The sequence below is a fragment of the Melopsittacus undulatus genome, chromosome Z (assembly GCF_012275295.1).
Source record: "Melopsittacus undulatus isolate bMelUnd1 chromosome Z, bMelUnd1.mat.Z, whole genome shotgun sequence".
NCBI lineage: Eukaryota > Metazoa > Chordata > Aves > Psittaciformes > Psittaculidae > Melopsittacus > Melopsittacus undulatus.
This window is the reverse complement of record NC_047557.1, coordinates 61,257,392-61,285,293: the sequence shown is the minus strand read 5'-3', so window position 1 is coordinate 61,285,293 and position 27,902 is coordinate 61,257,392. Positions and strand designations below refer to the sequence as shown.

Genomic DNA, 27,902 nt, shown 5'->3' with positions numbered 1-27,902 from the left:
GCCGGGGCCGGCCCACACGCGGCGCACCGCCTCACCGGGCTGGCCGGCTGCCAACAGCACCGCCCTGTCCTGACTCCCATCCTGTTTGTCACAAATATGGCCGCTGCCGCCGTGAAGGTAAGTTCGGACTTGTGTCGCAATGCGTTGGGAAAGGAGGCGGCACCCACTGCAGCCTTTAACCCCTCCCCGCCTGTCACCTTCCCCTCCTCACCACCCCCGGGCTGGCTGCAGGCAGGAGGAAAGGAGGGGGAGAGGAAGGGAGCGAGCGGGAAGGCATCGGCAACACCGTTTGGTACTGTGCTCTTGGCGCTGCCCAGCCTGTGGCTGGAGGCACTGCCTCTCATCACTATGGTCTTACCCGCTCCCTTCCTTCCTCCCTCCGCCCCGCCCGCCAAAGGGAGTGGGCTTGGGAGCACTCTGGCCCCCAGTGACGCCGGGCGGGACAATGGCCGCCATGGCGGGTCGCGTGTTCCGGGTGGAGGGGCCTCTGCGCCTGCTCCGCGCCCCCCAGGCTGCGCCATGGCGCTTCGCTAGTTAACTCTCCCCTGGTTCTCTGGGTGCAGGCCCGGCCCCGCGGTGTCGCGTTGGTCCGTCAGAGGGGCCAGGCCGGGTTTGTAACCAGCGCAGGGTGCGCATGGATCCTGGAGCTCCAGCTGAAGTTTGACAGGAGACTCTTTAAAAGATGGCTCCAAAAGGTAACGGTCTGTGCGTCAGGCCAGTTATGCTGAAACTCTAGGTTTTGTTTTGACAAAGGATGAATCAGTGTCCTGAGGTGAAGTAACTCTTCCGGTTGTTCCGGTGTGTAGAAATCGGTTATAAACAGTCTTTATTTTACAGAGACAGAAGGTTTATTTATTAACTGCATGCAGCTTCCTGTTTATCTCCGTTTAAGTCTTTTAAATACAATTCTCATTATCCCCAAAACAGGAGAGGAATACAGATGTATTGAGTGATTGTCACAAAGACTCGTAGCTGATCAGCTGTTAAAGATCCTCAGATGGACAGGTGTAGACTGTTACCGCTCTGGCACTTCATTGTCTTTTCTTTAACCTATATGAGGAATTTCATCAAACAGCAAGTGAAGAAAGACGTACTCTTAAGTGTGGTCATTACTCAGACTCCCACAGAGAAATGCTTTTTATTTTCTAGTTACTAGTATGATCTTTTTTTTTTTTGTTAGATTTCACTTTTGTTGCTCTTCTTCTCAATGTTAGAGATGGACTATACCATAGTAAAACATTCCACCTCAGTGCCCTTTCAGTTTAGACTTAATTCCAGATAATCTTAGCTACAGCTCCCATCAATCTTGAGTCACAGGACACTAATAAAACAAACATTATACCAAACTGCACCAAATTAAGTTACTGAAGGAATCATTTTTCTTCTAGATCTGGGGAAAAAAAAGGTACCATTTCATTCTGGCTTCTAGTGATACAGTAATCTTCCATGTTTACTAAATGCATGCGTGTACAGTATTAAAGGTAGTGTTTTCACAGAATTACAGAAAAGTGGAGGTTGGAACAGACCACCATCAGTCATCTAGTCAGGATGTCCAGACAGCTCTTTAATATCTCCAGGAAAGGAGACTTCACAGCCTCTTTGGGCAGGCTATTCCAATGCTCAGTCACCCTCAGAGTAATGAAATTCTTTTACAGGTGAAATTCATGTACAGGTGGAACTTCCTGTGCTTTAGTTTATGTCTGTTGCTTCTTGTCCTGTTGCCTGGCATCTCTGAATGTTTGTTGATTGCAAGTTTTATGATTACTACTGTTGCACACTTATTACATGATTTTTAAGGCGAAAAAATTATTTGTCCTAAAATGTATATAATTTTCAGGATTTTCATGAGCAATCTAAAAATCTGGACATAAATAAGCAACATGAGTAATGTGGGAACAGACCCATCGATACTACTGCAAACAATGATGCCGGTCTTCCCTGGTGCTTGAGTGTATTCAGGGTTGGAGTTTGGATTTTTAATGGTATTTTCATTTGCACTACTACTGGTTTTCCACAGGGGGGGTAGCAAAAGGAAATAAGAGATCTGGATAAAACTATTTCAGTGTTTACATCATCTGTTGTGGAAAGCTTTCTCAGAGAAGTGTTTGATGAGTAAGGAAGACACACAGAGTCTTTGCTTGTTGAAATGAAATGTTTGATGAGGCAAGCTAATAGTGGTTGAACAAATGAGGTCTCTATGAATGTGGAAGATAAGAAAAAGCTAGAGGAAAAGACAGTTGGGTGTGTGCTGTGGGAAGGGGGTGTTGTGTGTTGAAGTGTGGAGGTTTTACTTGAGAGTTTTTCTATCTTTAAAAATAATAGCAAATGGTGGAACTATGTAGAAATAAGTCATGCTATGATGGCTTCAGTTTCTTTTTTTCATTATAAGCAGCTCAGCCGTCATATTAGTTCTTCATCTTAAAAGTGAGACAAACTTTGCAACAACTGGTTGCATTGGAGCCAAAGAAAATGTAGTCGCATTTTCTGTGTGTGATAATGACACACATATTTTTAAATATGATTTCTTTAAATGGCATTTACGCTTTAGCTTGTGAAGGTCTCGACAGTAGCAATTCTGTACAAAGAGTTGGAAGTGTTCTGAAGTCAAGAGAAAACTTGTCTTATTGAAAATGGAATTCCCACTAGAGAGACAAAAACAAGATACTTTTCAATAGTGAAGTAGAAACAGGAAAATTCAGATCAATTTTTCTTTAGGTGGAGAATGAAATCACAGGTCAGTTTAATCTCCATAAAAATGTATGTTTCAAATTACTTTTTATTTCTTTTCCCTTTTGTACAAAAGAACTATAACAGGTGAGCAAGAACAAGAAATCAGTGGTTACTAAAGCATGATAGATAAGTGGTAATTGTGAGTCACTTTGTGCTTCTTCAGTACAAGTGGTAAAACACAACAGGACTTAGCCTATTTCCTAAGGAAATAACATGTATTTTATTTATGTGGCCTTCTGCTTTGCCCTCTCTTCCATTTTCACTATGTTTAAAACTGTTAGTCAATTTCATAAAAAATTGGGGAAGAAGTATTTGAAAAGACTTGGTAAAACAAGTAGGAGCAAGAGTCTGTTAAAGTTTCTACTTAGAGAAAGGTTGTGAGTTGAATAAAACTTGACACCTATGTATTTTATTTACACAGGAGATAATTAGTGACCCAGCTGCAGGCAAAGTTTGAATAAGTATTTACACCATTTTAGGTACAAGACAGCCTAACTGCAAATGTGTGAGAAACCCAGCAGTGCTCACAGCAGATGAAATTGTTAGCAGCTTATTTTTGTTTCACTTGTGAAGATGATATTGAGCTGTCCCCTTTTTAAGAAGCTGTACAGGGACTATTTGCAGAAGCAGGGAAGTTCTTAGATGTTGGCAAAACGACACAAAAACCTGATTTTTAAAATAAAAGGTTTTTATTATTTTGTATGTATAATACTATATATTAATGCCTGGTGTTCAGTATGGAGGTGTCCTGGTTTCAGCTGGGATAGAGTTAATTTTCTTCCTAGTAGCTAGTACAGTGCTGTGTTTTGGCTTTAGTCTGAAGTAATGTTATAACACACTGATGTTCTGGTAGTTGCTGAGTAGCACTTAACCCTGATCAAGGGCTTTTCAGTCTCTCATGCTCTGCCAGTGAGGAGGGGCACAAGAAGCTGGGAGAGAGCAGGGACAGGACATCTGGTCCAAACTAGCCAAACGGGTATTCCGTACCACAGAACATCATGCCCAGTATATAAACTAGGGGTAGTGACCTGAAAGGCCCAGCTGCTTGTGTCAGGCTAGGCATTGGTCAGTGGGTGGTGAGCGATTGTATTGTGCAGCACATTGGTTTCTTCTGGGTTCTTGTTTCCCTGTTTCCTTTTTAGTTTTATATTCTCTTCCCTTGTTACTTCATTATTGTTACTGCTATTAGTATTATATTGTACTTTAGTTACTAAACTGTTCTTATCTCAACCTGAGGTTTTTACATTCTTTTGATTCTCCTCCCCATCCTGCCAGGAGAGATGGGGAAGGAGGAGGTGAGTGGCTGCATGGTGCTGAGTTACCAGCCAGGCTTAGACCATGACACGTGATTGTGTGTAGGGCTCTTTCCCCATGCAAACAAAACCCCTTTTATAATAATGTGCTTTATACAGGTATTTATCACTCATTAGAGGCATTCCCAAATAATATCTTCCATTTTTATATTGAGAATAAATTAATGGGTACATCTTTGTGCATTTTCTGTAGTTTGTTAGTTTGTTTAATTTTAAAGAAAAGAATTGTAATTTAAGAAATTGACAATTTAAGTACAGTTTAAAAATATTTAAATTTAAATACAGTTGGAGTTTTTTAAATACAGTTAAATTTTTAAGTTTAAATAGAGTTTTAAATACAACTTAAATACAGTTTTAAAGCCAGTCGTTTGAAATTTTCTTTGTGGGAAGCTGGGTGGACATACTATGTTTTGTTGATTAGTAGTCTAGCCCCATCTCAAGCAGCAAATACATTTTGTAGCTGCCTAGTTAGTTTTTCAGACATGCTGTTAAATTGAGTGTAATCTCAAGAAGACTAATATGTACTTTTCTGTGTAAGATTGGAATTATTGGTGGAACTGGCCTGGATGATCCAGATATCTTAGAAGGCAGAACAGAAAAATATGTTGACACTCCTTATGGCAAGGTCTGTATAACTTATAATTATTATTATTATTGCTGAGATTTTTTGTTGTTTTAAAAGATATTTGTGTGCTTTAAGAATTTTCAGACTGTTAAATGAATGCATAAAGCAAGTACTGGCACAAGACTTTATTTGCCGTATATTGTGTGAATCTTGGCATGTAAAAACGAGATGTTACAGAGATAATGTAAAGAGGAGACTATACATGTTCTCATTTGCAGATTGGATGAATTTGCAGACTCTGTCCTGGATTCACAGTCAAGAGGGATAAACCCTCACTTTCAAATCTGTGCTGTTGTGTGACATATAATATAAGTCAGATTGCTTCAGGAACCTTTCTGAATCGCAGAAAACTGTCCTTTGAGGTTCGTGGGCCACCATTTTCCTTCTAACACTGAATTATGCTTTAAATACCAATGCTCTCCTTACTGTCATGCTTATAACCACATAATTTGAACCTGATTTGAAAATGAAACTGGTTTTGGGGGACAGGTGTTCTTGACCAGCTCTCCTTCACATTGCTTCAGCCCATTTCCTCAGCAGAAGAGGGAAGGCTAGGCATGTTGCTGTATACACAATGCTGAGTGTGAAGAACAATTGCTGCCCCAAAGCATTTGTAGTAGGAAGAGGCAAGACAAAGACTGAGAGTTACATAGGCAGGAAACCAATGGGGAAAGTTTCCAGTTGACACAGGAAGTTCGAAGAACTGGATCTTAGTTATTCTGTAATGTCATAAGAGATGGGGAATCTGGGTGGTTTATCTGAATCTGAATTACATCCTATGAAATCTACCAGTCTAATTTTTATACGTCTAATTTTTATACCAGTCTAATTATTATACATCTAATAAAACATCTGGTATGCGGTAACAAGAGGCATTTTATGGGTAGAAGCTTGCCAGAAAGTTCAGTACTATGGTATTTGATTGAAAATCTGAATCCATGCCCCCATTCAAAATTGTTTAAGGGGAAAATAAGAGTGTAAAGAGCAAGCAGAGTTTGTATGTGTACCATTTAAGAAGGGGAAGGAGAAAAATATTAAGGGAGGAGGAAACATGATCAGGAAAAGGCATTTGACTTTTCTATCAACCTTCAAAACCTGTAAACAAACTGCAAGAGGGTGAAAGGATCTTGCCTCCTCCATTTTCTGTATCCTGCTCTTCAGGTGGTAGCTAACATTGAAGTGGAATCCACCACTAGCTAAACAAAACAAGTTGCCAGTGCGTTCCCTATTTTTTGAGAGTCATAATGATCACAGCATAGATGTGTCTGAAAACTGCTCACAAATTAAAAATGCCACTACGCTTGTAGCAGATATTAACTGAAGTCTTCGTATCCAGGAAGGGTGAAATCTCTCACGGGGGTCTGTTCAGATTAGTGTTAGGGGCACAGTGGCAACACAGCACTGGAAGGGCTGTTCAGTCACAGCAATGCTATACAACAGGATTTGGGTAGCCCAAATTATGCAGTGTGGTAGGTGGCCTACAGCAGGGTTTAGTATTACTGAGAAAAGTAGGAGTACCTGCAAGATGGCTTCTGCACAAGGGAGTGGAAAAAGTTTCCACAATCCATCACTTTTGGTTCGTATGGAAGACTTTTTTATTTAGGAAGCAGCTTAGCTACTGTCTTTCTCCCATGTTCTTCACAGAATGCAACAGAATAGGGGAAAATAAATATTGGTTGGCTGTTGTGGTTTGTGAGAAACTTTGATCAATGGACTGACTGTGTCTGAGCTTATGCATTATACATTTAGCATAGACGTAAACAAAAATATTTTTTTACTTTTAAAAGCAGGATAGTAGCTTACATTTTTATCATAGAGAGTCCTTGAATTGTCTTCTGCTTTGGCCTTCTGAAATTATAAGAATCATTTAATAACAGAATTTACATCAGTAAGGAATGTGGAGATTTTTTTTCAGGTGAAATATGGAAAAGTTTAAAGGAAACTAGCATGAGAATTTTTGCAGTTCTCTATATTGACATTGGTCCTCTCATGATCTTTCAAGTTACATTAGTAATACTAGTGAAAATGTGGTACATTTGTTTTTTATTAAATAAATAAGCTTACAGCTGTTAATATTCCAGCTGTCTTCTCTGCCTTGTACATTTCCACCATTTTCATTGCATCCAAAATGGTATTCTGTGGAAAATACCCTAAATCCTTTTAGCATTCCATTTCCAGACATGGAAAATACTGTTCTTTTCTAGGATAAGAAGATTGCTTGCAACAGCATTTATATTCATCATTAAATTTTGATGCAGATATACTTTCAGTTAGATTGTTTTACTTCCTGGACAACAGAACTTGGTTGTGAATTATATTTCCCCAAGTCAGCAAAGTACCTTCCTGTTCTAGAAAACTATTGTAGGTGCCCCCTCTCTTTAGTCATATGTGTACCTGGCAAACAAACCGGGGGTGGGGGGGTTCACCTTAGGAATGAAAATCAGACCACGTGACATAACACTTTAAGCTTTTCATCTGCCTCTCCCAAACAATGTACATTACTTAGTTCCTAAGCTAGATCACAGATTAAATGAAGGCTTGAGGAAACTGTGAGATGCTTTTCCATCTCAAGTTTTCCTTATTTATTTCGCTAGTACATTCTTTATTTCGGTTCTGGCTTGCTTCTGAGGTAAGACCAAGGAAAAAAAGAATTCTGTAAGCATCTTATGAACAATATGTATATTCATGTTGCAGACAAAGAAAATTTATTTCAGTTGTTTGTTACTGTCGTCATTTAGGGTTAATTGCCTGTGGTTCTTTGCTTCCTTTTCTGTTTTGCAGCACTGAGTAATATATATCTGACTTGGACTTTCTGGAAGGGGGAAGTAGTTAAATACGTATATGAATTATTAATGTTTGAGAACATTTTATTGGGCCTTTTATTAAATCTTGTTTTAAAAATACTGAGCTTTAAATTCTGATTGCTCCATTGTAAGTTTTGTTATTTTATCAGCACTTCAAAGCTTCTGACTACAACTGAGATAATAGTAGATTGGTACAGCATTCAAAAGAACTTGTGGGAAAAAGAGAACAGAACAGGAGCATGCACTAACTCTTACATGGTTAACACATACTTTGAAGTTTCTGTATCTTTCTCTTCCTTATAACTTCTATGCACACTGATTTATCCTTATTTCCTCTCTTTTAATGATCCACGATACAGTATCTGCAAGTTATTCACTTAATTATACTGTCAGTTCATCATTTTTGAGCACATTCTTTGCTCAAAATATTTGTTTTTTGCTGCCATGTTTCTAATGGTCATGTGCAAGAAGGGTATTCAGGCAGTCACCTGAAAGATGCACTCAAAGTGTTCTGTGGAAATGTGAAAGATGATAACTAAAGGTGATAACTAGGCCTGTTACACAGCCATCCTGAAGCCTTTCGAAATTACGAGGGTGGCAGTAGATAGGGATAAAAACACTGGCTGCTGAAGCTAGTTTCTAAAACCTGTTGGATTTCAAAGGTATTTCTTTTTTGCTGCATCAGCAGTGTAAGACAGGATGCAGTGGAGTTCTGTGGTGGGGATGAACATCAAATAGAAGTTAAGCTACACCTTTCTACTCCAATTTGGAAATTAATATAAACTTGAACCTATCACTTGCAATAAAATTTGTATCTGTCACTTGCAAAGAAAAGGGTCCAGTCTTCAACTTACTGATCTTTTAATTTTCATAATCTCATAAGGTTTAATAAAACCAAGTGCAAGGTCCTGCACCTGAGCTGGGGCAGTCCCCAGCATCAACTCAGACTGGGCAGAGAATGAACTGAGAGCAGCCCAGAGGAGAAAGATGGAGGTGCTGGTTGATGAAAAGCTCAACATGAGCCAGTATTGTCTGCTCACCGCCCAGAAATCCAACTGTATCCTGAGCTACATCAACAGGAGTGTGACCAGCAGGTTGAAGGAAGTGATCCTGCCCCTCTACTCCACTCTCATGACACTCCACCTGCAGTACTGTGTTCACCTTTGGGACCCCCAATGTAGGAGGAACATGGATCTGCCCAAGCAAGTCCAGAGGAAGCCATGAAGATGCTCAGAAGGCTGAAGCACCTCTGCTATGCAGACAGACTGGGAGAGTTGGGCTTGTTCAGCCTGGAAAAAAGAAGGCTCCAGGGAGACCTTAGAGCAGCCTTCCAGTACCTAAAGTGGTCCTACAAGAAAGCTGGGGAGGAACTTCTTACAAGGGCATGTAGGCATAGGACAAGGAGGAATGGCTTTAAGTTGAAAGAGGGTAGATTTAGATATAAAGATCTAAAGATCTTTAGATATAACGAAGACTTTCTTTACTATGAGGGTGGTGAGGCAGCGCTCAATGCCAGGTTGGGTGGCTCTTGGAGCAACCTGGTTTAGTGCAAGGTACTCCTGCCTGTGGCAAAGGATTGGAACTAGATGAGTTTTAAGGTCCCTTCAAACCCAAACCATCCTATGATTCTATTCTAGGAACTAGTTACTGTAAAAAAAAAAAATTAAAATATTCTGCATCAACTAAGCAACATGTACATGCTGTTTATTTTCAAGTTTGTGTAGCATTGTTTGAAATACTGTTTCAAACCCTAAAGCACAGAGTTGCAATATTAATGTTGTCAGGAACACATTAAGATCCTGGTGTGTTCTAAGATCTGCATGTGTTCTTAGATCTGCGTGTTCTAAGCCGCCATACAGTTACTAACCCACCATATCAAATTACAGAGCAGAGAGGGAGAAAATGTGAGTCTACAGTGGTAACCAGTATTTCTTTTCATAACTATCCTGCTTATTTTTAAGTAAGTAGTTAAGGTTTCTAATGTGATTATGAGGCTGTAACTCATTGTTATTTGCTTGTTTTGCAGCCGTCAGATGCTTTGATATTGGGAAAGATAAAAAATGTGGACTGTGTGCTGTTGGCAAGGTAAATGAGCATTTTGAGAGAGTTCATATTATGTGTTCTAAAGTTTTCTCAGAAGTTTCTTTTTTACATTAGGTGAGCTGAATTTTTACTCTGACTTCACCTTGTTCTTTGTGGGCTTTTTTTTTCCTGAACAAAGTTGTTGCTGCAGGGACTAGAAGTATAAAAAGTACCATCTAGGTTAGGAAAGGGAAATCCAGTGGGGGTGCTGCCTGCTCTTGTGATAGGTAGTGCCTGATAAGCTCAGTAACCCATTTCCTTTCTGTATTTGCAATTTTCTGTTGTGAAACTTAGAAATTGACTGTTTCCAGATTAATTATATCTCTGGTATCACTACAGACTCTTCCAAACCATTCCCTTTTATTACTGAGTCCTCTGGCCATTATATTTATTGCTTAGGAGGCTGTATGCCCTCTAGTTGTCCTTCCCTGAGTTATTTTTATTCAGACATCTCTTAAAGAGACTCTAGAAGCAGGGTCTAGCACTTGAGTGTATGGAAATACCACACTAGTCTAAACATGGATGTCTAGGACTACTGTGCTGCTAAATTAAATATAAGAATAGTAAAACATCTCACAGCATGGCCAGAGCTAAGTGCTGATAGTGTTTCTCAGCAGTTCACAGGTGGTGAATCGAGTCCAGGATCCACCCAGAAAAGTCCAGGCAGAAGATGCAGGAGTAGCAGGGCCAAAGATAGGGCTGGAGACAAGTCTGCAGCATGTGTCCAAAGTCTATCCAGAAAACATGTCTCAAGGCAAGCTACAGCATAGGTCTAAAAGGCCATCCTGGAGGCAGGGCTGGGGACAGGAGCACCTGTGGCATAGCTGAGGCTGGAAATGGAGGCTGAGGCCTGACCTTGGAGGCAGGATGATCAAGGTTCATGGGTGTTTGGGTGAAGGGTGAGGCTGGCCAGGGCAACTATGACTCAGTGGTGCCCTCAGGGCCTCAATTCTTTTCATTAAAGTATCTTGCCATTAAGCTACTGAGTGTTAAGCGTTTCTGGACCTACTATTTTGTCTGTGCTTCTACTTATCTTTCTTATCTTGCGCGGACTTTCCTCATGCATTTTATTACACCTGCACAACATTTTGCTGATTTTCTCAAATGAAATGCTAAGCCAAGATCTCATTGCTGTACTATATTAAAGTAAAACTTGGGTTACAGGTGGCTGAACTTACAAGCTGTGGTTTACATCCTCATTGGAACTTAGAACCATTCATATACAACCTTCGTAATTTTACTTCTGGGCTTAGAAACTTGCAACTTCACTTTGTGTTTTGGGAAAAACAACACAATTGATTGAGAATGTCAGATTATTTTTTTAAGGCATACGTATTCTTGAAGAGGATTATGACAACAAAAAAATGACATTAAAAAATAAATCTACATGCCTAGTAGCTTACCAGAAATGCTAATGACAACATGGGAATCTTCTCTTGACAGTGCTTGGTCATCTTGTGTGCAATATCCAGTTCCCAATTGGTTAAGTTCTCAAGATCTTCTGGTCTTTGTGAAAAAAAAAAAAAATCAGTTGGGAAATTAAGTTCCTCCTTTCCTCTTGTATAGTTGAAAATAACTTTCAAATGTGTTTGGTCAGTGTGTGAGTGATACATCTCTGTAGGCGTGACAGAGATAACATGAAAGCTTGTGCTTACAAGACTTAAGTCCTGTCTTGGTAAAAAAATACACTGCAACAGTGTGACGTGATTCTTCTAATTTATGAAAGATGTCACATCATTTTAAGAGCAAAGAGAAAAATGTGATTATTCTACAGTGTTCTTTAATTTCCTGTGATATGCTGTTCTTTTCTGGGTAAAAGAATACAAACCGCACTTCTGAGCAGAAAATTTGTAGGCGTATATAAATCTTACAAATTTATTGTAGTGTGTAGAAGATTAAATTTATTACATTGGATTTTCAGAACCTATGGAACTGAAAAAATTCAGAGAAAAATGCTTTTTGTACTTTCGAAGTTGCTAAAATGTATTTGGGTCATATTTTCAAGTTTCTTTTCAGTCTTGAACTTAAAAATATTTCATTTAAAAAGAAGACTATACCAATACTTCTTAAATCAAATACTGAGAGAACCTTAATACACTTAGGAAAACAAGCTGCACTGAAAGTAGCTGAAAGGATTCTGCCTCCAATGTTCCACCTCCAGTGTTGTTAGCGAAATTACATTTTTTGGAATTCTCTTTAACTGGGAGAAAGAAGGCAATTTCATAGAATCATAGAATAGTTAGGGTTGGAAAGGATCATCTCGTTCCAACCCCCCTGCCATGGGCAGGGACACCTCACACTAAACCATATCACCCAAGGCTTCATCCAACCTGGTCTTGAACACTGCCAGGGATGGAGCATTCACAACCTCCCTGGGCAAGCCATTCCAGTACCATTTCAGTCTAATTTATCTTGCTCTCTTGCAATGTGTATCTTTGCAGACATGGAAGGCATCATACAGTTATGCCATCAAATGTCAATTATCGTGCCAATATCTGGGCATTGAAAGAAGAAAATTGTTCCCATGTATTAGTGACTACTGCCTGTGGTTCGTTACAAGAAGAAATACAACCTGGTGATCTTGTCATCATTGACCAGTTCATTGACAGGTGAGTAACATTTGGGCTTAATTGTGTTCTTAGTTTTGGGGGAGAAAAATAGGGCAAGTGGGGTTAAACTGTTTTGGAAGAGTCTTCTGAAGAGAGGATATCTTCTGCTCTCAGATGTGGGAGAGAAACATGAGTAAGAGCATAGGCTGTTACAAATTTTAAGAATCTGAAAGGAGATGGAAAGGTGCAAGAAAACATAGTAGGAGCCAGGTAGGAAAATATGTACTGTAATAATGAAGCTCTACAGAAGAGAAATCAAATGCAACACAGTACATAAAGATAGGAAGTTGTTTTAAAAACAGGATAGATGCTAGCATTTTTTATTTGCAAATAATCAAAAGGAAATAATTTTTTCCAAAGTCTGTGTACTTCAGTCAGTCCTCCCCTCTTTGATTATCTGACCTTTAGAAAAATGGGGTGAAAACCAACTACATCAAATACTTTAAAAATGTAGTTGCACTTTTTAAGAGGTAAATTTGTTATTTGTACTTACAGGTGTTCTGTATCTGAAGTCTGGGTGTTCCACCCAAGTTCAAGTGTTTGGAATGGTTTTACAACTTCTTTATGCTTTTGTGAGGCTGCTGGTAATACTTTGTTTCCAACTGAAGATGTATACCTATGTTTGTTCTCTCCTGTATTGGGGGCCCAGAGAGGTACTGGGGTCCCCATCTTTGGGGATACTCAAACATCACCTGAACATGATCCTGTGCAACCGGTTCTAGGTGGCCTGTCCTGAGCAGGGGATTGGACCAAATTACTCCAGAGGTTTTTTTCTAACCTCTCTCACTCTGTAGCTCTGCAGTCTTCATTTAGAGTTTATTCAGATGGTTGCCAGTAGTAACTCATAGCCCATATATGAGCAATGTTTCGTTCAGTGTAGCAGAGCGGGAACTTTTGGAGGCTTGTTTCATGTTTCAGGAAACCAAGAAGCTACTCAGAAAAGCAGTTGAGAATGTTTCAGTGTGGAAATATGTAACAGGAATTTAAAAATCATTACTAGCCTGCCCCTTAATTCAGAAGACTGAATTAAAGACAAGTTTTAATAGTCTGTTTCATTTGACAGTTTGATTTCTCTTATTAGTCTTTTTACCTGAGGAGCTTTGCCAGTGGGTGTCACACTTTGGCTCTTTGGAGAGAGGGTCTGCATTTTTGAGTTTCACAAGACTGTATCATCTGTAAGAGTTTTTCTCAAGTTAGTATATGTAGTGCTAAAATAGTGGGATTTCTTTATTAGACCATGTCATAATGTGGCCATTCTCTCCAAAAAACACGGGGTATCTGAAAGTCAGAGATGAATATCCTCAGAGCTTTTCTAAGCTATTGTTGGCCTGTCCAACAGCATCTGAAGTATTATAGTGCACAAAAGACTTTTCCCATTTGCTCCAATTCCAACTGAATATGTTTTAATTTGCTGATCTCTTTTCCTATTTCATTATCTCATCCTTAAGACTACACCATTGTTTATTTTTTCCCAAATCTACTCTGACATATAACTTGTATTTTTTTTAAATATTTGCTGGTTACTTAGATGTGGAACTGTTTAGAGCAATAGTAACACCAGAAATTTTGTGGTTTAGCTGTGGGTTGAATTTGACTGTTGCCTTACTTTTCTCCTGTAGAGTCCAGTATTTGACACACATGGGGGAGAAAAGAATATCTCAATTAATTTTTTTCCAGATGAGGTTTGCTACATGATTACCTGAATTAGCTTGAGGCAGTACACTTGAAGATAAAGAGATGGTGGGCAACAGTCCTAGTAGTTGTCAGAATGGCATGCTGAATGGCAGTTTCTATAGCATTTGACCATTTCTACTCAAGGAAACATTTTCTCTATTGAAAAAGGGAAGAAAGAACATTCTTCTACTTGCAGGCTACCAATGCATGTATGTGATATTTCTGAGAGAATTAAGACAGTCTGTTCCAGGGTTTTTCTGGTTTTTCAGGAAGCTGTTCCTATAAATTCTCATCTCTTCAATTTAGGAGTGAAATAATATGATCAAGCTCTATTTTGACTAGCTTGACTCGGACTTGATTCTTTTCCTTCCTGGAAGCATATAGTGCTTATTTTCAGAGATTACTTGCTTGACTATTAAATTCAGCTGATTTCTTCTGGGTAGAATGGCAGCATATCATGACAGTTTGTGTAATTTAGAAATAAATTGGCTTTTCAGTAAGTTAACAGATTTTCTCTAATTAATTGACAGTGCACAACTGGAGTAACAGTTAATACTTGAGCTCAGTTCTGAAAGGTTTGTACAGGGGGTCATTAATATCATACTGATACTTCTGTTCCATCCCAGGAATGCTGTTTTCACATTTGTGTAAATATCTTGTTTTGTCTTCTATTTTCTCCCTGTTCTTTATTGAGCATGTTTTCTGCTTTTCCAGGACAACTAAAAGACATTGTACTTTCTACGATGGGCAGCATTCCAGTCTTTCAGGAGTATGTCATGTTCCAATGGCAGAGCCATTCTGCACCAAAACCAGAGAGGTTAGTGAGTTTTGTAGTAGTATTTAGAAATGTTATTTTTGTGGCACTTTCTTATGATACAGTAACCTAATTATGCATTCTTAGAATACAGAGGCAGCCTGCATCTCTTTATTCCTGTTTCTCAGATATGTCATGGTGCAAAGGAAAAATGTGACATTTGGAAAGCATGGAAAATAAGAAATCTTTTTTCTATAGGAGCTGTCTTCCTAAGGGAGATATGCAGAAGACATCAGTTGGCAACCGATATTTTCCAGAATCTTAATAACAGGACAAAAGATCTTAATTTCATGTAACCAGAGAAGAAAGCAACAGAGTGGACAAAGCATGAATTAAAATAAGGAATTAGTTCATTTTTGTTCTGAATCAAGCTTCACCTGTGGCAGATGCACTCTACATACTTAATGCAAAGAATTAAATAAATAGTACTTTGGCATTCACAGAAATTACAATATTGCATTTGTGCTTTTTTACATTGTAGCAATGGGTAACTGTGGAGAGGCAAGGTTTAGTTTAAAGGATGTTAAACATAGAAAAAAGCCAAATTACAGTAGCCTTTTATTCTTAATTGTTGCTCTTAATGTCATCATTTCAAGATTTTCAGGCTTCAAAAACACTTAGACTAAGCAGTTTGAAACTGTGCTCTATTTTTCAATACCCTTAGAAGCTTCTGGGAGGAGTGCATCTGTGGTTAAATATGCCAGCTTAGTATTCTTAGATTTGAAGACCTATTGGTCTACAGCATTGTTAGAGAAATGCTTCATTGCACTTGGAATGAAGGTGACGTAAAAACATTTTACATCTCATGAAGAAACACACCACTACATATTATATATGTACATGCTTTTGCCTTTCCTCCATTGAACAGCGAATTATACAAAACACTTTGCATTTTCACGGAACAGGAGCCTAGCCACATGCCCTTACCAGAGATTAGTTGACATATAGTTGCTTACTAACTTTGGGTCATGTCACAAAGGTACAATAAATTTATTGAGAGCTAACTGTACACTTTCTGAAACTTATTAAAACCAGTGTTATTACTCATGTGATAGACAGTATTTCATACTGTGTGTCTTTCTCACTTTTTTAACAAGGTAAGTAGATATGCATAAACTGTTTCCTGAGGTTGCAGGAAATACATGACAAGGCTAGTTTTCATTTGATTCTTGAGTAGTAGAAAAGATGTTCATTTTTTGAAAAATAACAGGGAAACGCTTCTTTTTAAACAGAGAAAAAACATTTAGGTACTTCCTGGTCTCACATGTGATCATTATCTGATTAGCCTATGTGTTCTAATCGGCCTAACAGATGCTTTAAAGAACATGAGAACATGTGGTTTTGAGCTCTCAGTGAGGCTGAAAATGGATACTTTCACTTCATTTGAAAATACCAAATAAAAGAGATTTAAAATTTTCCTGGAACTATCCCTGAGTGTTCTCGGGATAGTTTCAGCTCACTAACTTATCTTAGTTTGGGGGAATTTCTTATATGGTAATGCAAAGTCTTACTTTTGAAAAAGTAAATTTCCTGTTACTGTTCTCACCAGCTCAACTCCACCATGTGGTAATGTAGTGCTCAGTGGAGCATTTTAAACATTCTGTTCTCAGTGTAAACACAGCCTAAATATCATGCAAAAATTTTCTGTTTTCCAATCTTCTTGGTCTGCATTTGCAAACAGTAATCCAACTGATACTAACAAAATCAGAGGAATTCATAGAATCATAGAATAGTTGGGGTTGGAAAGGACCTTAAGATCATCTAGTTCCAACCCCCCTGCCATGGGCAGGGACACCTCACACTAAACCATATCACCCAAGGCTTCAGCCAGCCTGGCCTTGAACATTTCCAGGGATGGAGCATTCACAGCTTCCCTGGGCAACCCATTCCAGTGCCTCACCACTCTAACAGTAAAGAATTTCTTATATCCAATCTAAACTTCCCCGTTTAAGTTTGAACCCATTACCCCTTGTCCTATCACTACAGTCCCTAATGAATAGTTCCTCCCCAGCATCCCTATAGTAGGACTATTAGCATTTCTTACTGCATGAGGGAAGTGAAACTGATCCTTGGTTTTGGACGTCTTTAGCTCTATGAAGCTTGACTTTTTTGTATAAAGCTTATTTCATTTGTATGCAAGTTTTTCAGTGGGTTGCAAAAGTAGTGCATCAAGGGGGATTATTTATTTCCTTCTCCTGATATTGGCATGTTTTGCAGGTTCTCATTGAGACCGCCAAGAAACTGGGGCTCCAGTGTCATTCTAAGGGGACAATGATCACAATTGAAGGCCCACGTTTCAGTTCTCGAGCAGAAAGCCTTATGTTTCGCAGCTGGGGAGCTGATGTTATCAACATGACCACAGTGCCTGAAGTGATTCTTGCAAAAGAAGCTGGAATGAGTTATGCTAGTATTGCCATGGCAACAGATTATGACTGCTGGAAGGAACATGAAGAAGCAGTGAGTAAAACTTTTTTTCCTCTGGGTCCTGTCCTGAGGGATCTGGATGAGAACCTGTAGGTTTTGGTAAGAGATCACATACTGAAATACATCTGTTCTTACATCAGTATCTCTTGAGTTATTCTGGGTGAATGATTGTGAAAGTATGAACAGAATCAGTTTTTGCTACCTCATTAATTTTCATAAACTGACCTCACTACTAGCAAAATTGTATACTCTTGCCTGAATCAGGGAATCTGTATAAGCTCATGAGCTCTGTGTATGATATGTCTTCCCATAATTTGTCTAGTGTTTTGGGGGTTGTTTGCTTGTCTTTTTCTTTTGCAGCTCAGTGCAAAATGATGTATCTGCTTTAGTTCTCTTATTTGTGTAATATACAATCAGACATGCACCCTCAGAGGAAAGAAGTTTTTACTGGCTAAAAAGATTGTGACATTTTAAGGCTTCACCTTTTCACTTAGAGATATATAAGTTAATTTATTTGGATATTTAAAATGTGTGCCATCAAAATTAAGAGACACCACTCAGTTTCATTGTATTTCTAGGTTTCGGTGGATAAAGTTTTAAAAACACTGAAAGGGAATGCAAATAAGGCTACTAGCATACTCCTTACCGCTATACCTCAGATAGGTTCCATGGAATGGACTGACACCCTGCACACCCTGAAAGTAAGTATACACAATGCTGATGAGTAGTAGGAACAGTGTATGCATTTATACATGTAATATTGGTATACGTTCCGAGATGTTTCTGCTTAAATTACAGCTTCTTAGAGTAGGTGCTTCAACAAGCCAGATCCATTTAAGATGAGTAAACAAATCCATACAAGATTCTCACAAGCTTTATTGCAAAGATCTAGCTCCGGTTTTAAAAAAAGAGTTACAAAAAGTAAAAAAATTAAGAACATGTGTATATTATTGATGAAGTGATATCCTTCATAGCACAGGTAAGATACAAGTCCATGTGAGTATCCAAATGAAAAGTGCATACCTCTACTCAGTTTTAGCTTAGCTCTTCAGAGCTATGAAAATCCAAGCAGGGAAAACTGAACCATATTAAAAAAACATGGTGCTGTCTTTAATATGTAGAAAGAGAGGAGTGTGTTATATATACAGATAATAAACAGATTGAAATTGTTAGAACAGAACTGTGTTCTCCCACAGGTTATAGATCCACAAAGCATTAAAAAAAATAGGAGATAAAAACATTTGAAAATAGTTGATGGGAAATTTAGGGGCAATTTTTTTTCTTAGACAAGAGTTTACTTACATGTTTTAGATCACCTCCACTGATGGCATGTTTGACATTCATTTGTGATTATATTATAGCATAGATGGAAAGAAAAATGTTAAAATAGTTTGGAAGTCTATACAACTTTTTTTGAGAGTTACCATTCTCTGGTAACTCCTCTCTTGGGTTCGTTCTTTCTTTTTTCTGAGAACCTACTTTTTATTAGAAGGTCCTGGGTTATGTTTATGACTCTTCATGACCCAGTTACCTGAAATTTTAATGTTCCTTCTGTACACTTATGAGTTAACTAACTTTTCCCTTTCCCCTTTGCAGTCTTTAGGAAGTTGTGTCATGGGTGGGTAAGGGAGACAACAAAATCGGTATTCCTTCTCACCTCTATTCCACAGAAGATATTTTCAGAGGATGAGGGCTATACTTTTTTCGGTTTTGTTTACAAAGCATATATATGTCTTGTATACAAAAAAAAGCTCTCAGAGTTTGAACAAATAATCTAAAAAGAGGTGCTAGATATTCCTCAGCTACTTCGGCTGTGCTGTCATGCAAGGAAATTCTCCAGGTATATAATGCCGCCTAAGTACTGAGGAATCTGTCTCCAATTTTGGCAAGTGTACTCAGTAGGCATCATTCTGTTGCTTTCATTTGTATGATTGTAAAGATTCTTCATCAGGAGTGAAAGAGCAGGTGACTGAAAGGACCTGGCACTGAGTTTGCAAGGTTCCTCTTTAATAAATGCTAGCCCTTCTTTCAGTTCATTGCAGCTGTTTAGAACACCAGTTCAGGTGCTTCGTCTAGCTCAGCCCCTGAACTATTTGCTGCAAAGAAAATACGCATTAAAAGAAGGGTCACTCCATTCTCATGTAGCTTCTTACACACTTGGGCATCTGCTACTGCCTGATCAGTCATGAATATTGAGATCATTTTTCTTAGACTTGGCAGTTCTTTTGTATATAGGCTCTTTGCTGATAGTAACTTGGTTTGAGTGATAATATACTGAGCAAGAATGTTGATCTGAAGGCATTAGAAGAACTGAAAACAGGAACTAGGTATGGGCAGTAAGAATTGAGATCTTATGTCAGAAGACCAGGAGTTGTTGATTGGTTTTAATTTAAACAAGTACTCTGGAAAAGTGACAGAAAAGTCCAAGGCTTTGGAGGCTTCCTCTGATTTTACTTAGTAAGGGCAGAAAAGGCTAAAAATCTTTGTTTGAGGCAGTAATGGTGCTAGTATAGATGAGGGATTGGTCCTAGGCTTCTGTGTTAATGAATAAGGAGAGAGACAGTTTTGCAATACAGCAAAGAGATATATATATGTGCCTCTGTATGAGTGTGTAGTTGAACCATAAAGAGTTTAAAAAAAATATTCTCTTTGTAGATGTGTTCTTCTCCATGTTTTACTCTGGGAATTGTAAAGGCCAGATGATGAGGGTTTTTTGAACTCGTCTTTTTTGGAAGCATCTTTTCCTAAAGCTTGAAGGCAGTGCCTCTTGCATGCCCTGCAGTAATGTGGTAAGGAATGCAGACAAGGAGGTCGCTGAGCAAAACTGCAGCTGCTACTCTGCTATTATTGATGATGCAAAGCCATGCCAGCCTGTATCCAGGATACATCTGGGCATCTCAGATGGGCATTTGCCAGTGTCTACTTCCAGTGTTTGGGAAAGCCTGTGAAACTATCTCTATATAGCCACAGCTTTTCCTCTGAGTTGTGTAATCTGGTTGGTATGACTGGAGGAACTTCACTAGGCAGAAGTTCTTTGAAGTTTGTGTCTGCCTGGCTGCTGTCTTTTCCCATATACTCCTTTAAAGAAAGGTTTCTGTTCTTGAGAGCTGTACTTCAATATTAATAGAAGAAACATGTAGAAATCACCTTTTTTTAAGGAACTTAATTTTCAGAGCATTCTGATTATATTTGTTAAGAGCTTTCTGTGAATGTGATGTAGCCAGTATGTTAGCCTTAAAAATGAAAAGCAAGCTGCACAGTGTTTCATTTGTAGCCTGTGAGCCTAACATCTTTAATTTAGTGTTTCTTCAGTATGATTGTTGTTCTCAGTACCAATAAGCCTGTTACATAGGTTTATGAAGCTGTAATGTCAAGTCCTTGAACTGTTGGAGGGTATCCTGTCCCTGTAATTTTTGTGGTGTCGGAGGAAGTTGGAAATACTATGCACCTGGAAAGAGTTATGCCTGTTTGTAATCCACATAGGAGCTGTGTAGTCTGGCTTCTATGTTGAAAAGTAATTCTGCTGTGCATTGGCAGAGGAAGTACTCATCTACTTTGTCTTTGTATTTCAGACAACAGTGCAGTGTTCGGTCATTCTGCCAAAACAGTAACAGCCTGGATGGATCTTGGAGTTCAGGTGCTCACAAGGAGGAGTGGATCACTCTTGAACTCCAGAGGTTATAGTGTCTTCAAAAACTATTACAAACATAAAAGACTATAGTAAACATTTACCAATGATAATGTATAAGACAACTTTTATAATTTTTGTCATGCTTGATCATGTGTAAGATGTTGTCATGCTCTGTTCAGTGACACCTTTCAGTTGCTGGAAGAAAAGACAGGCTAGGTAATGCTCTTACAGTTTCATAAAGTAAGAACTGAGAAAGCAGATTCACAGGTATGCTATTTGCTTTGCTATTTCTGCCTGCATCTTTTCCTTCAACAAGGCAAATGTTTACACTTCAGTTCAGAAACACACCAAAAAAACTGAACAATCCATTTCAAAACTGAATTATACTATTTTTGTGCGTTATCCATGTTTTTTTTATTTCAGTGAATTTTTTTAAAGCAATGGTTTTTGTTTGTGTTGTAAAAGACACAGATTAATAATTGTGGTGGTTCTTTCACAGCAGCAGTTGTGAAATGAATGTTATCGCTTTAAAAAGTTAGGTAATGCCTAAGTCAGATTTGTGCCTGAAAATGTACTTGTATCACTTGCAGAACTGTACTGCTGCCAGTGTCCCAAACACTGTGTTGGCCTTTTGCTGCTTCATTGATCTAAACAGCTCTGAGATTAGTTTCTGTTTTGAGTGATTTATGTGCTTTGAATGTGTGCATTTTTTTAACACAGTTTGACTTCAGTAAAATAATGCGCTTCTTGCCTAGTAAATAAAACAAATGAAACCTATGCTTCTCCAAGCTCTGTGGAATTTTTTTAATTAATATTAATTACTTCTAGTGATTAGTGAGTGAATTTTGTCTGACAGTAACTTTTCCCATTTATGGACAGGTTAGTGGTCATACCTTGTGAACACCACTTGTAAAAAGACCACTTTCAGGAAATACTGTGCTGCTGTTCTGAGACCCTGAAATAGCAGAGATTCTTGAGACAGAAGTGGGTGAGAATGCAGTCCAAACCAAGCAAGGGAAAGGTCAGAAACATGAAATGTATGGATTGTTAAAAAAAAAAAAATTCAAAGGTAAACAAAAAAAAGTAGGTACATAAAGATTTTTAGCTTGCTAGTCCAGTCTCCTTCTGTGAAGCCTTTAGATTTGGACACGCTCTCCCAAGCAAAACCAGTGCAGATGCTTTTCAGGTACTGGGAAAATAGTTTAACCAACTTTCCATATTTCCTGATATTTTTTTAAAGAAACTTAAATTGCAGGAGCCACACCTTGAAGCTCGACAGGAAGAAGGCTACAGATCTAACATACCTTTTTCTGCTTTTGTTACTGTTGTGGTTTAAGCCCAGATGGTAACTCAGAACCAGGCAGCTACTAGCGCACTCTCCTTTTTCCTGCCCCCCAGCTCCCAAAGGGATGGGTAGGAGAATCGAAAGAATATAACTCCTATGGACTGAGATAAGAACAGTCCAGTAACTAAGGTATAACACAAGACCGCTGCTGCTACCAATGATCATGATAAAGTAAATAACGAGGGGAAAGAAGACAAAACTAAAAGGGGAAAAGGAAAAGCAAACAATAAACCCAAGTGAACCACAATACAATTGCTCACCACCCACTGACCAATACTTAGACGAACCCAAGCAGCAATCTGGCCTTCCAGGTAACTCCCCACAGTTTATATACTAGGCATGATGTGCTGTGGTATGGAATACTCCTTTGGGTCAGGTATCCTGTCTCTGCTTCCTCCTGATTTCCTGTGCCCTTCCTCACTGGCAGAGTATGAGATTGAAAAGTCCTTGATTGGAGTAAGCGTCACTAGCAAGAAGTAAAACATTGGTGTGTTACCATGCTGTTCTCAGACTAAAGAGAGAGAGCAGCAGCTACTAAGAAGGAGAAAAATGGCTGCTACTGCTGAACCCAGGACAGATATCTGCCCAAATCAGACAGCTGCCCTTAGACAATATTTTTCATTGTTGTTATCTTTGCCCCTGGACAATTTTAGTGAATTGAATTGGAACCATAGAACTTGGGTTTAGATGTTCTAAAAGAAAGCTGTTTCTGGGTGTCTATTTTCAATCCCCTTTGTTTTGTTTTTACATTCTGTAGTGACATAAGAAGATAACTTGTGTTAGTTTTCTTGCTTTATACACTGAGTACTTACAGTGTCACGGGACAGTATGTCACAGAGCAGATCCATAGGTAGTGAGTTCTGTTACACATTTCTGTTATAAATTCTTCATCTTTCTACACAAGGCTAGATGGACCACTAGGTAAGGATAAGGAATTAGGCAAATGGCCACCTCTGAGAGTTACTGTCAATAGCCCAGTGTCCAAGTAGAAACCAGTAATAAGTGGTGGCCCTCAAAGGTCTGCACTGGGACCAACACCACATAGTATCTTCATCAATGATGTAAGACTGTGAGATTGAGTTTGTGCATGACATCAAGCTGAATCAAGCTAGTTGATTTGCTGGAGGGAAGGGCTGCCATCCAGAGAAACCTTGACAGACTTAAGGAGTGAGCCTATGGAAATCTCATTAAGTTCAACAAGGCCAAGTACAAGCTGCACCTGAGTCAGATCAACCCATGGCATCATTACAGGCTGGAGGATGAAGAAATTGAGAGAGCAGCCCTGTTGAGAAGGGCTTGTGGATACAGGTGCATGAAAAATTGTATGTGAGATAGAAATGTGCTCTTACAGCCCAGAAAACCAGTTGCATTCTGGGCTGCAGCAAAAGACAGGTGACCTGAATGTCAAGGGAAGTGCTTCTCCCCAGCTCCTCTGCTCATGTGAGGCTGCCCCTACAGTTCTGCATTCAGCTCTGGGGTCCTCTGCACAGGAAAGGCATGGACCTGTTGGAACAGGTCCAGAGGAAGGCCACAGAGATGATCAGAGGGATGGAGCACTCCTCCAATGGGGAGAAGCTGGGGGGTGGTGGTGTCAACTTGCAGAAGTGAAGGCTGCAGGAGACCATATTGTGGCCTTTCAAATGGGGTTTATAGGAAAGATACAGTTTTTAGCAAGGCTTGTTGCAAAAAGGACGAGGGGAAATGGATTTAGACTATAAAAGGATACATCTGGACTATATATAAGAAAGAAATTGTTTATGATGAGGGTAGTGAAACACTGAATGAGGTTGCCCAGAGAGCTTGTGAATGCCTCATCATTGGAAGTGTTCAAAATTGGGTTGGACAGAACTTTGATCATCTTGATCTAGGGAAAGATGTCCCTTCCCATGCTGGGAGCATTGGGCTAGAGGATCTTTGAAGGTCCCTTCCAATCTAAACCATTTTATATTTCTGTAATGCCTATTTGCTCTGTCAAAATAGGCATGGTATCTGAAGGTGTCTCATGCAGAATTAATACACAGTGGTAGTGTTTGTTCAAAGTTTAGCATAGATTTTATTCTCTTAGAAATGTATTGGGAGATACTTATCAATACTATACAATAAAGCTGGTAACTGGCAAGAAAAGCATAGGTAACATGTAATTATATAAAGATAGGCCAAATAGCAGGTTTTACTTGTCTTTCTAAACAGTCCTAAAAAAATAATATATTGCAGGAACTGCTGCAGGTATTCTAGAGAACAAGGTGCAGAAGTACTGCATCACTAAAACCAAGTAAACATTGTAGCAGAGAACAGTGGTTGTTCTTGGACTCAAAATGTCTCATTTGACAAGAGTGAGACAATAACACACGGAGGACTTCACTGACGGAAATTACTTCTCTTTTGTTTGACTGTCCCTCCATGACAATTCTATATTTTTACAACCGTTATTCAGCCCATTCTCTCTGGTGGATTTGGAGTGCCACCTTCTAGTGCAGAGTATTGACACTGCTCCTATATTTTAACATCAGAATCAATGCTAACAAATACTAGCTGGAGGTTCTTGGAAAATCACATCTTGGCCTAATATACAGTTTAAGGGCATACAGGGTGCTATATTGTTACTGTTGCTTAGTTTCCAAAGGGAATGCCTCTCGAAGTTGACTGATGTCACTGCTCCTCTTACAGAAAGTTTGTGTCTTCTGGGCTAAACATAATCTGCTGCACACTTACTGCTAGAGTTTTACACTGATACCTTTTATACCAAATATTGTCTCTTACCAAAATTAACAAAGCTTTCAGTAGGACCTTTCACAACCTGATTGGTTTGTATGTGTGTTTCCCAAACCTTTATGTTTTAAATCCTCATTTAAACAGTCACTACTTCAATACAAGTAGCTAAACAGTGGCCTCTGGAGAAAATTAAGCAGCTTCTCTGTATTGTGCATGCCTCATGCAGGGTGGATTAGAAGTGTGGGAAGCCTGGCATAGTATTAACTAATGAAATTTAACCTTACATTCTTCAAGCCTAATTTTCATTTTCCAATGGAATTGTTCTAAACTAACTCATTGTTAGTTTAGAAACCCTAACCCTAAATGCTTTCAAGGTGTTTGAGGGAGAGAGATCACCCTTAGAGCCAGCAGGAGCTGCTGAAAAACAGGTCAGTCTGACATGCTTCTATGCAGGATTTGCCTTGGGTGAATAGAAAAACATAGCTGGGAAACAGTGAGTTTTTTGGAAATAAATGCTGAAAGCCTAATTTTCTTCACTGTGTATACAGAGGGGATATTGAATGGAAGCCAGTGATCGTAAATAGCACAGGTGCACAAAGCAGGAGGCATGACAGTATTAGCCAAGGACTGGGAGATACAGAATTGGTAGCCAACTGATTCCTTGTGAAATTTTCAACTGGGCTCCAAAGAAAATGCCAGAGCTTGGAACTACATGAAATGTAGAGATCCACACAGACCACAAGAGAAAGTGTCACTGCAGGATACATTCAATACACAAATAATGAATGCAAGAGGAAGGCATACACCCACTTGCAGGAGCTTTTGTTCAACTGTACCTCCTGTGGCATTCATTGGGAGTTCTGCTTCATCTTGGTGGATGAGTCACAGGCGACAGATCTCCTCCCGCACTGACTATAGAGACTTCTGGATCTGGACCTGATAGCAGTTCAGGCCCAAACAGCCCTTGTCTGTATTCCAAGCTGGCACCCCATGCTTACACGATGAGTGTGTGATTTCCCTGACTTGAATTGCAGTGTACTACCCTGCTTCTCACTGACTGTTTGGGTGCTGTATTTTGCTTACCCCAGCTATCCAAGGCTTTAAAGTCATTTTCTATTGGAGATCTCTGTTTTGCTCAGAGCATCCTCCCGTGTGCATGTTAACAGCATAATGTACTGATGCCAATGCAATATTGCAGGCTCAGATACGGCACAAGTTAGACCATGAGGCAAGCCACTAGGTTTACCTTTTTTCTTCCTTTTCTGTTTCCTCTAAATCACTCTGTGAAGCCTGACACTGTGACATGGAAGTTCACATCTATCTTGCTAACCTGAAATTGACCACTCATATCTTATTTTCACTTAGTTAACACTTCACACATACTAGCAACATCTAAAGCATCTCTCAGCATCAGCACAGGTGGCATGTGACATCAGAACTTAGTCTTTACCACTCAAAACAGACCCAAGAGCAGTTGGGGTTCCCAGAACTGTAACCAGTAAGAGTATTTTGTTTATTTAAGCCAGCTGAGTATCAGCAACGGGAGAGATTATTTCAGGAAGAGGTGCTCAGCACTGGGCAGGATCAGCTCTCTAAAATCGAAAATCTGTTTTAACTGCTCTAACGACTACTTCCTCTCCCCACTGTCATTGCAATACTGACTGAAGGGGGCAAGAGCATTGAAATTAGAATTTAATCCCTCTTTTGAGAAAATTTGCAATTGTTTACTTACATAATTGTCAAGTTCTCCACCCCTTTTGCACTAAATTGCCTCAGGCATTTGTGGTGCAAAGCCATGCGTCACTAAGGATACTTGGAAATGTGTTTTCTGTTTGAATACCAGAACCTAACAGAGGAGGCCCAGCTGCAGAATTTAGGAGATTGCAGGGATTTCTGTGAAAAGCAGTCTGCCATCTGCCCTGAACTGCACTGCAAAAGAAAAGCAATTTAGTTTTCTTCGGTCTTGATCTGATTATGGAATGTACCCTGTCAGAAAACCTTGATGCTAAAAGAAAAAGAAATCAAATTTTTGATTGCCTGCATCTGCTAATTCTGTAAATAAACAATTAAGTAATTTTTCAACCCTAATTCCTGGCATACAACTGGCTGTCTGTATCTCTTGATCTTTTTAAACTGTATGGGAGAAAATAACACTAATTTGGTGGGTTTATTGGAAGAGAGTAAAAAGATTCTGTGCAGATAAAAAGGTCCACACTTAACTCTGTATCTGAATTTTCTTATGCCTTTCAATTCTATTTTCATTAAACTAAGCAGTAAGAAATAGTATAATTGCTTTGTTACTACCACTGAATATATAACCTGCTTCCAGAAACCCTAGGCAGGTGTGAATGACACTGTGAACCTCCTGACTCAGTCTTCTACGCAGGAGAGAGCAAGATAAATGCCTTACCAGAACACAGAATGTTTCAAATTCATGTGGAATAAATCTGAGTGGGATCCAGAAATATCTATTTTTTTCAAATTGACATAATCTATTTTTTTCCATTGCTATGTAGACTGCAATTTTCTAGAAACTGTCATTGACTGACATGAAAAGTGAAATGTGAAAATGTGACATGAAAGTTCTGCATCTGATATTTGTGAACCAGCTCGCTGAAATAGTCTGCTTGCAGGATGTTCTTTTTGGATGCATACACCACTAGGTACTTTCAAATATCCTGCCTTAGGGCAGGCATTCTTCTTGGAATCAGGGTTTGGGGTTTTTTTCTGCATATTATTAAGCATTAAATTATTTATCTTGGCATGTGGGGAAGCAGTTTGGCTTACTACCAGTGAACAGAACTGCTTAAACATTCCCTGAAAACAACACCAGAAGGAGCACATATGCAAATTAAGTGCATCCATAAATCGTAATAGCTTGTGTGTTTTTATACAGCTGTAGAAAATATATGGATGATACAAATCTGTAGAGTATCCTGATGTCCACAGTGTTGAAGAGCATTGCTTCAGGGAAAAATATGGGTTAGAACAGTGGTTTCTGTGTACACCTTGAAAAGAGAGGGGGAAAAAAAGAAAAAAAAAAAGGAGGTGTTTGGGTACGATGTTAGATCCCCAGATTTAGCAACATATGGAATAAAGAATAATGCCTGTTGTAAGTGAAATGTGTCTTACAGGACAC

The 27,902-nt window shown here is 39.1% G+C and overlaps 1 protein-coding gene across 1 annotated transcript; it reads left to right on the top strand.

Annotated features, from left to right (window-relative positions):
• Nucleotides 1–25: 25 nt before the first annotated feature.
• Nucleotides 26–21,483, top strand: MTAP (methylthioadenosine phosphorylase). Its single transcript, XM_034072853.1, has 8 exons — nucleotides 26–117; nucleotides 4,582–4,668; nucleotides 9,499–9,557; nucleotides 11,996–12,163; nucleotides 14,552–14,654; nucleotides 16,869–17,108; nucleotides 17,654–17,776; nucleotides 20,648–21,483. The coding sequence occupies exons 1-8, from the start codon at nucleotides 97–99 to the stop codon at nucleotides 20,684–20,686; spliced, it is 840 nt and encodes a 279-aa protein (XP_033928744.1). The 5' UTR covers nucleotides 26–96; the 3' UTR covers nucleotides 20,687–21,483.
• The last annotated feature ends 6,419 nt before the right edge of the window (nucleotides 21,484–27,902 follow it).

What these genes read in the sequence shown, in the direction of transcription:
- MTAP (XM_034072853.1), top strand. Translation starts at nt 97, where the DNA reads ATGGCCGCTGCCGCCGTGAAG. An exon ending in GGAAGGAACATGAAGAAGCA is followed by an intron (nt 17,109 to 17,653) that starts GTGAGTAAAACT and finishes TTGTATTTCTAG; the next exon opens with GTTTCGGTGGATAAAGTTTT. An exon ending in ACACCCTGCACACCCTGAAA is followed by an intron (nt 17,777 to 20,647) that starts GTAAGTATACAC and finishes TTTGTATTTCAG; the next exon opens with ACAACAGTGCAGTGTTCGGT.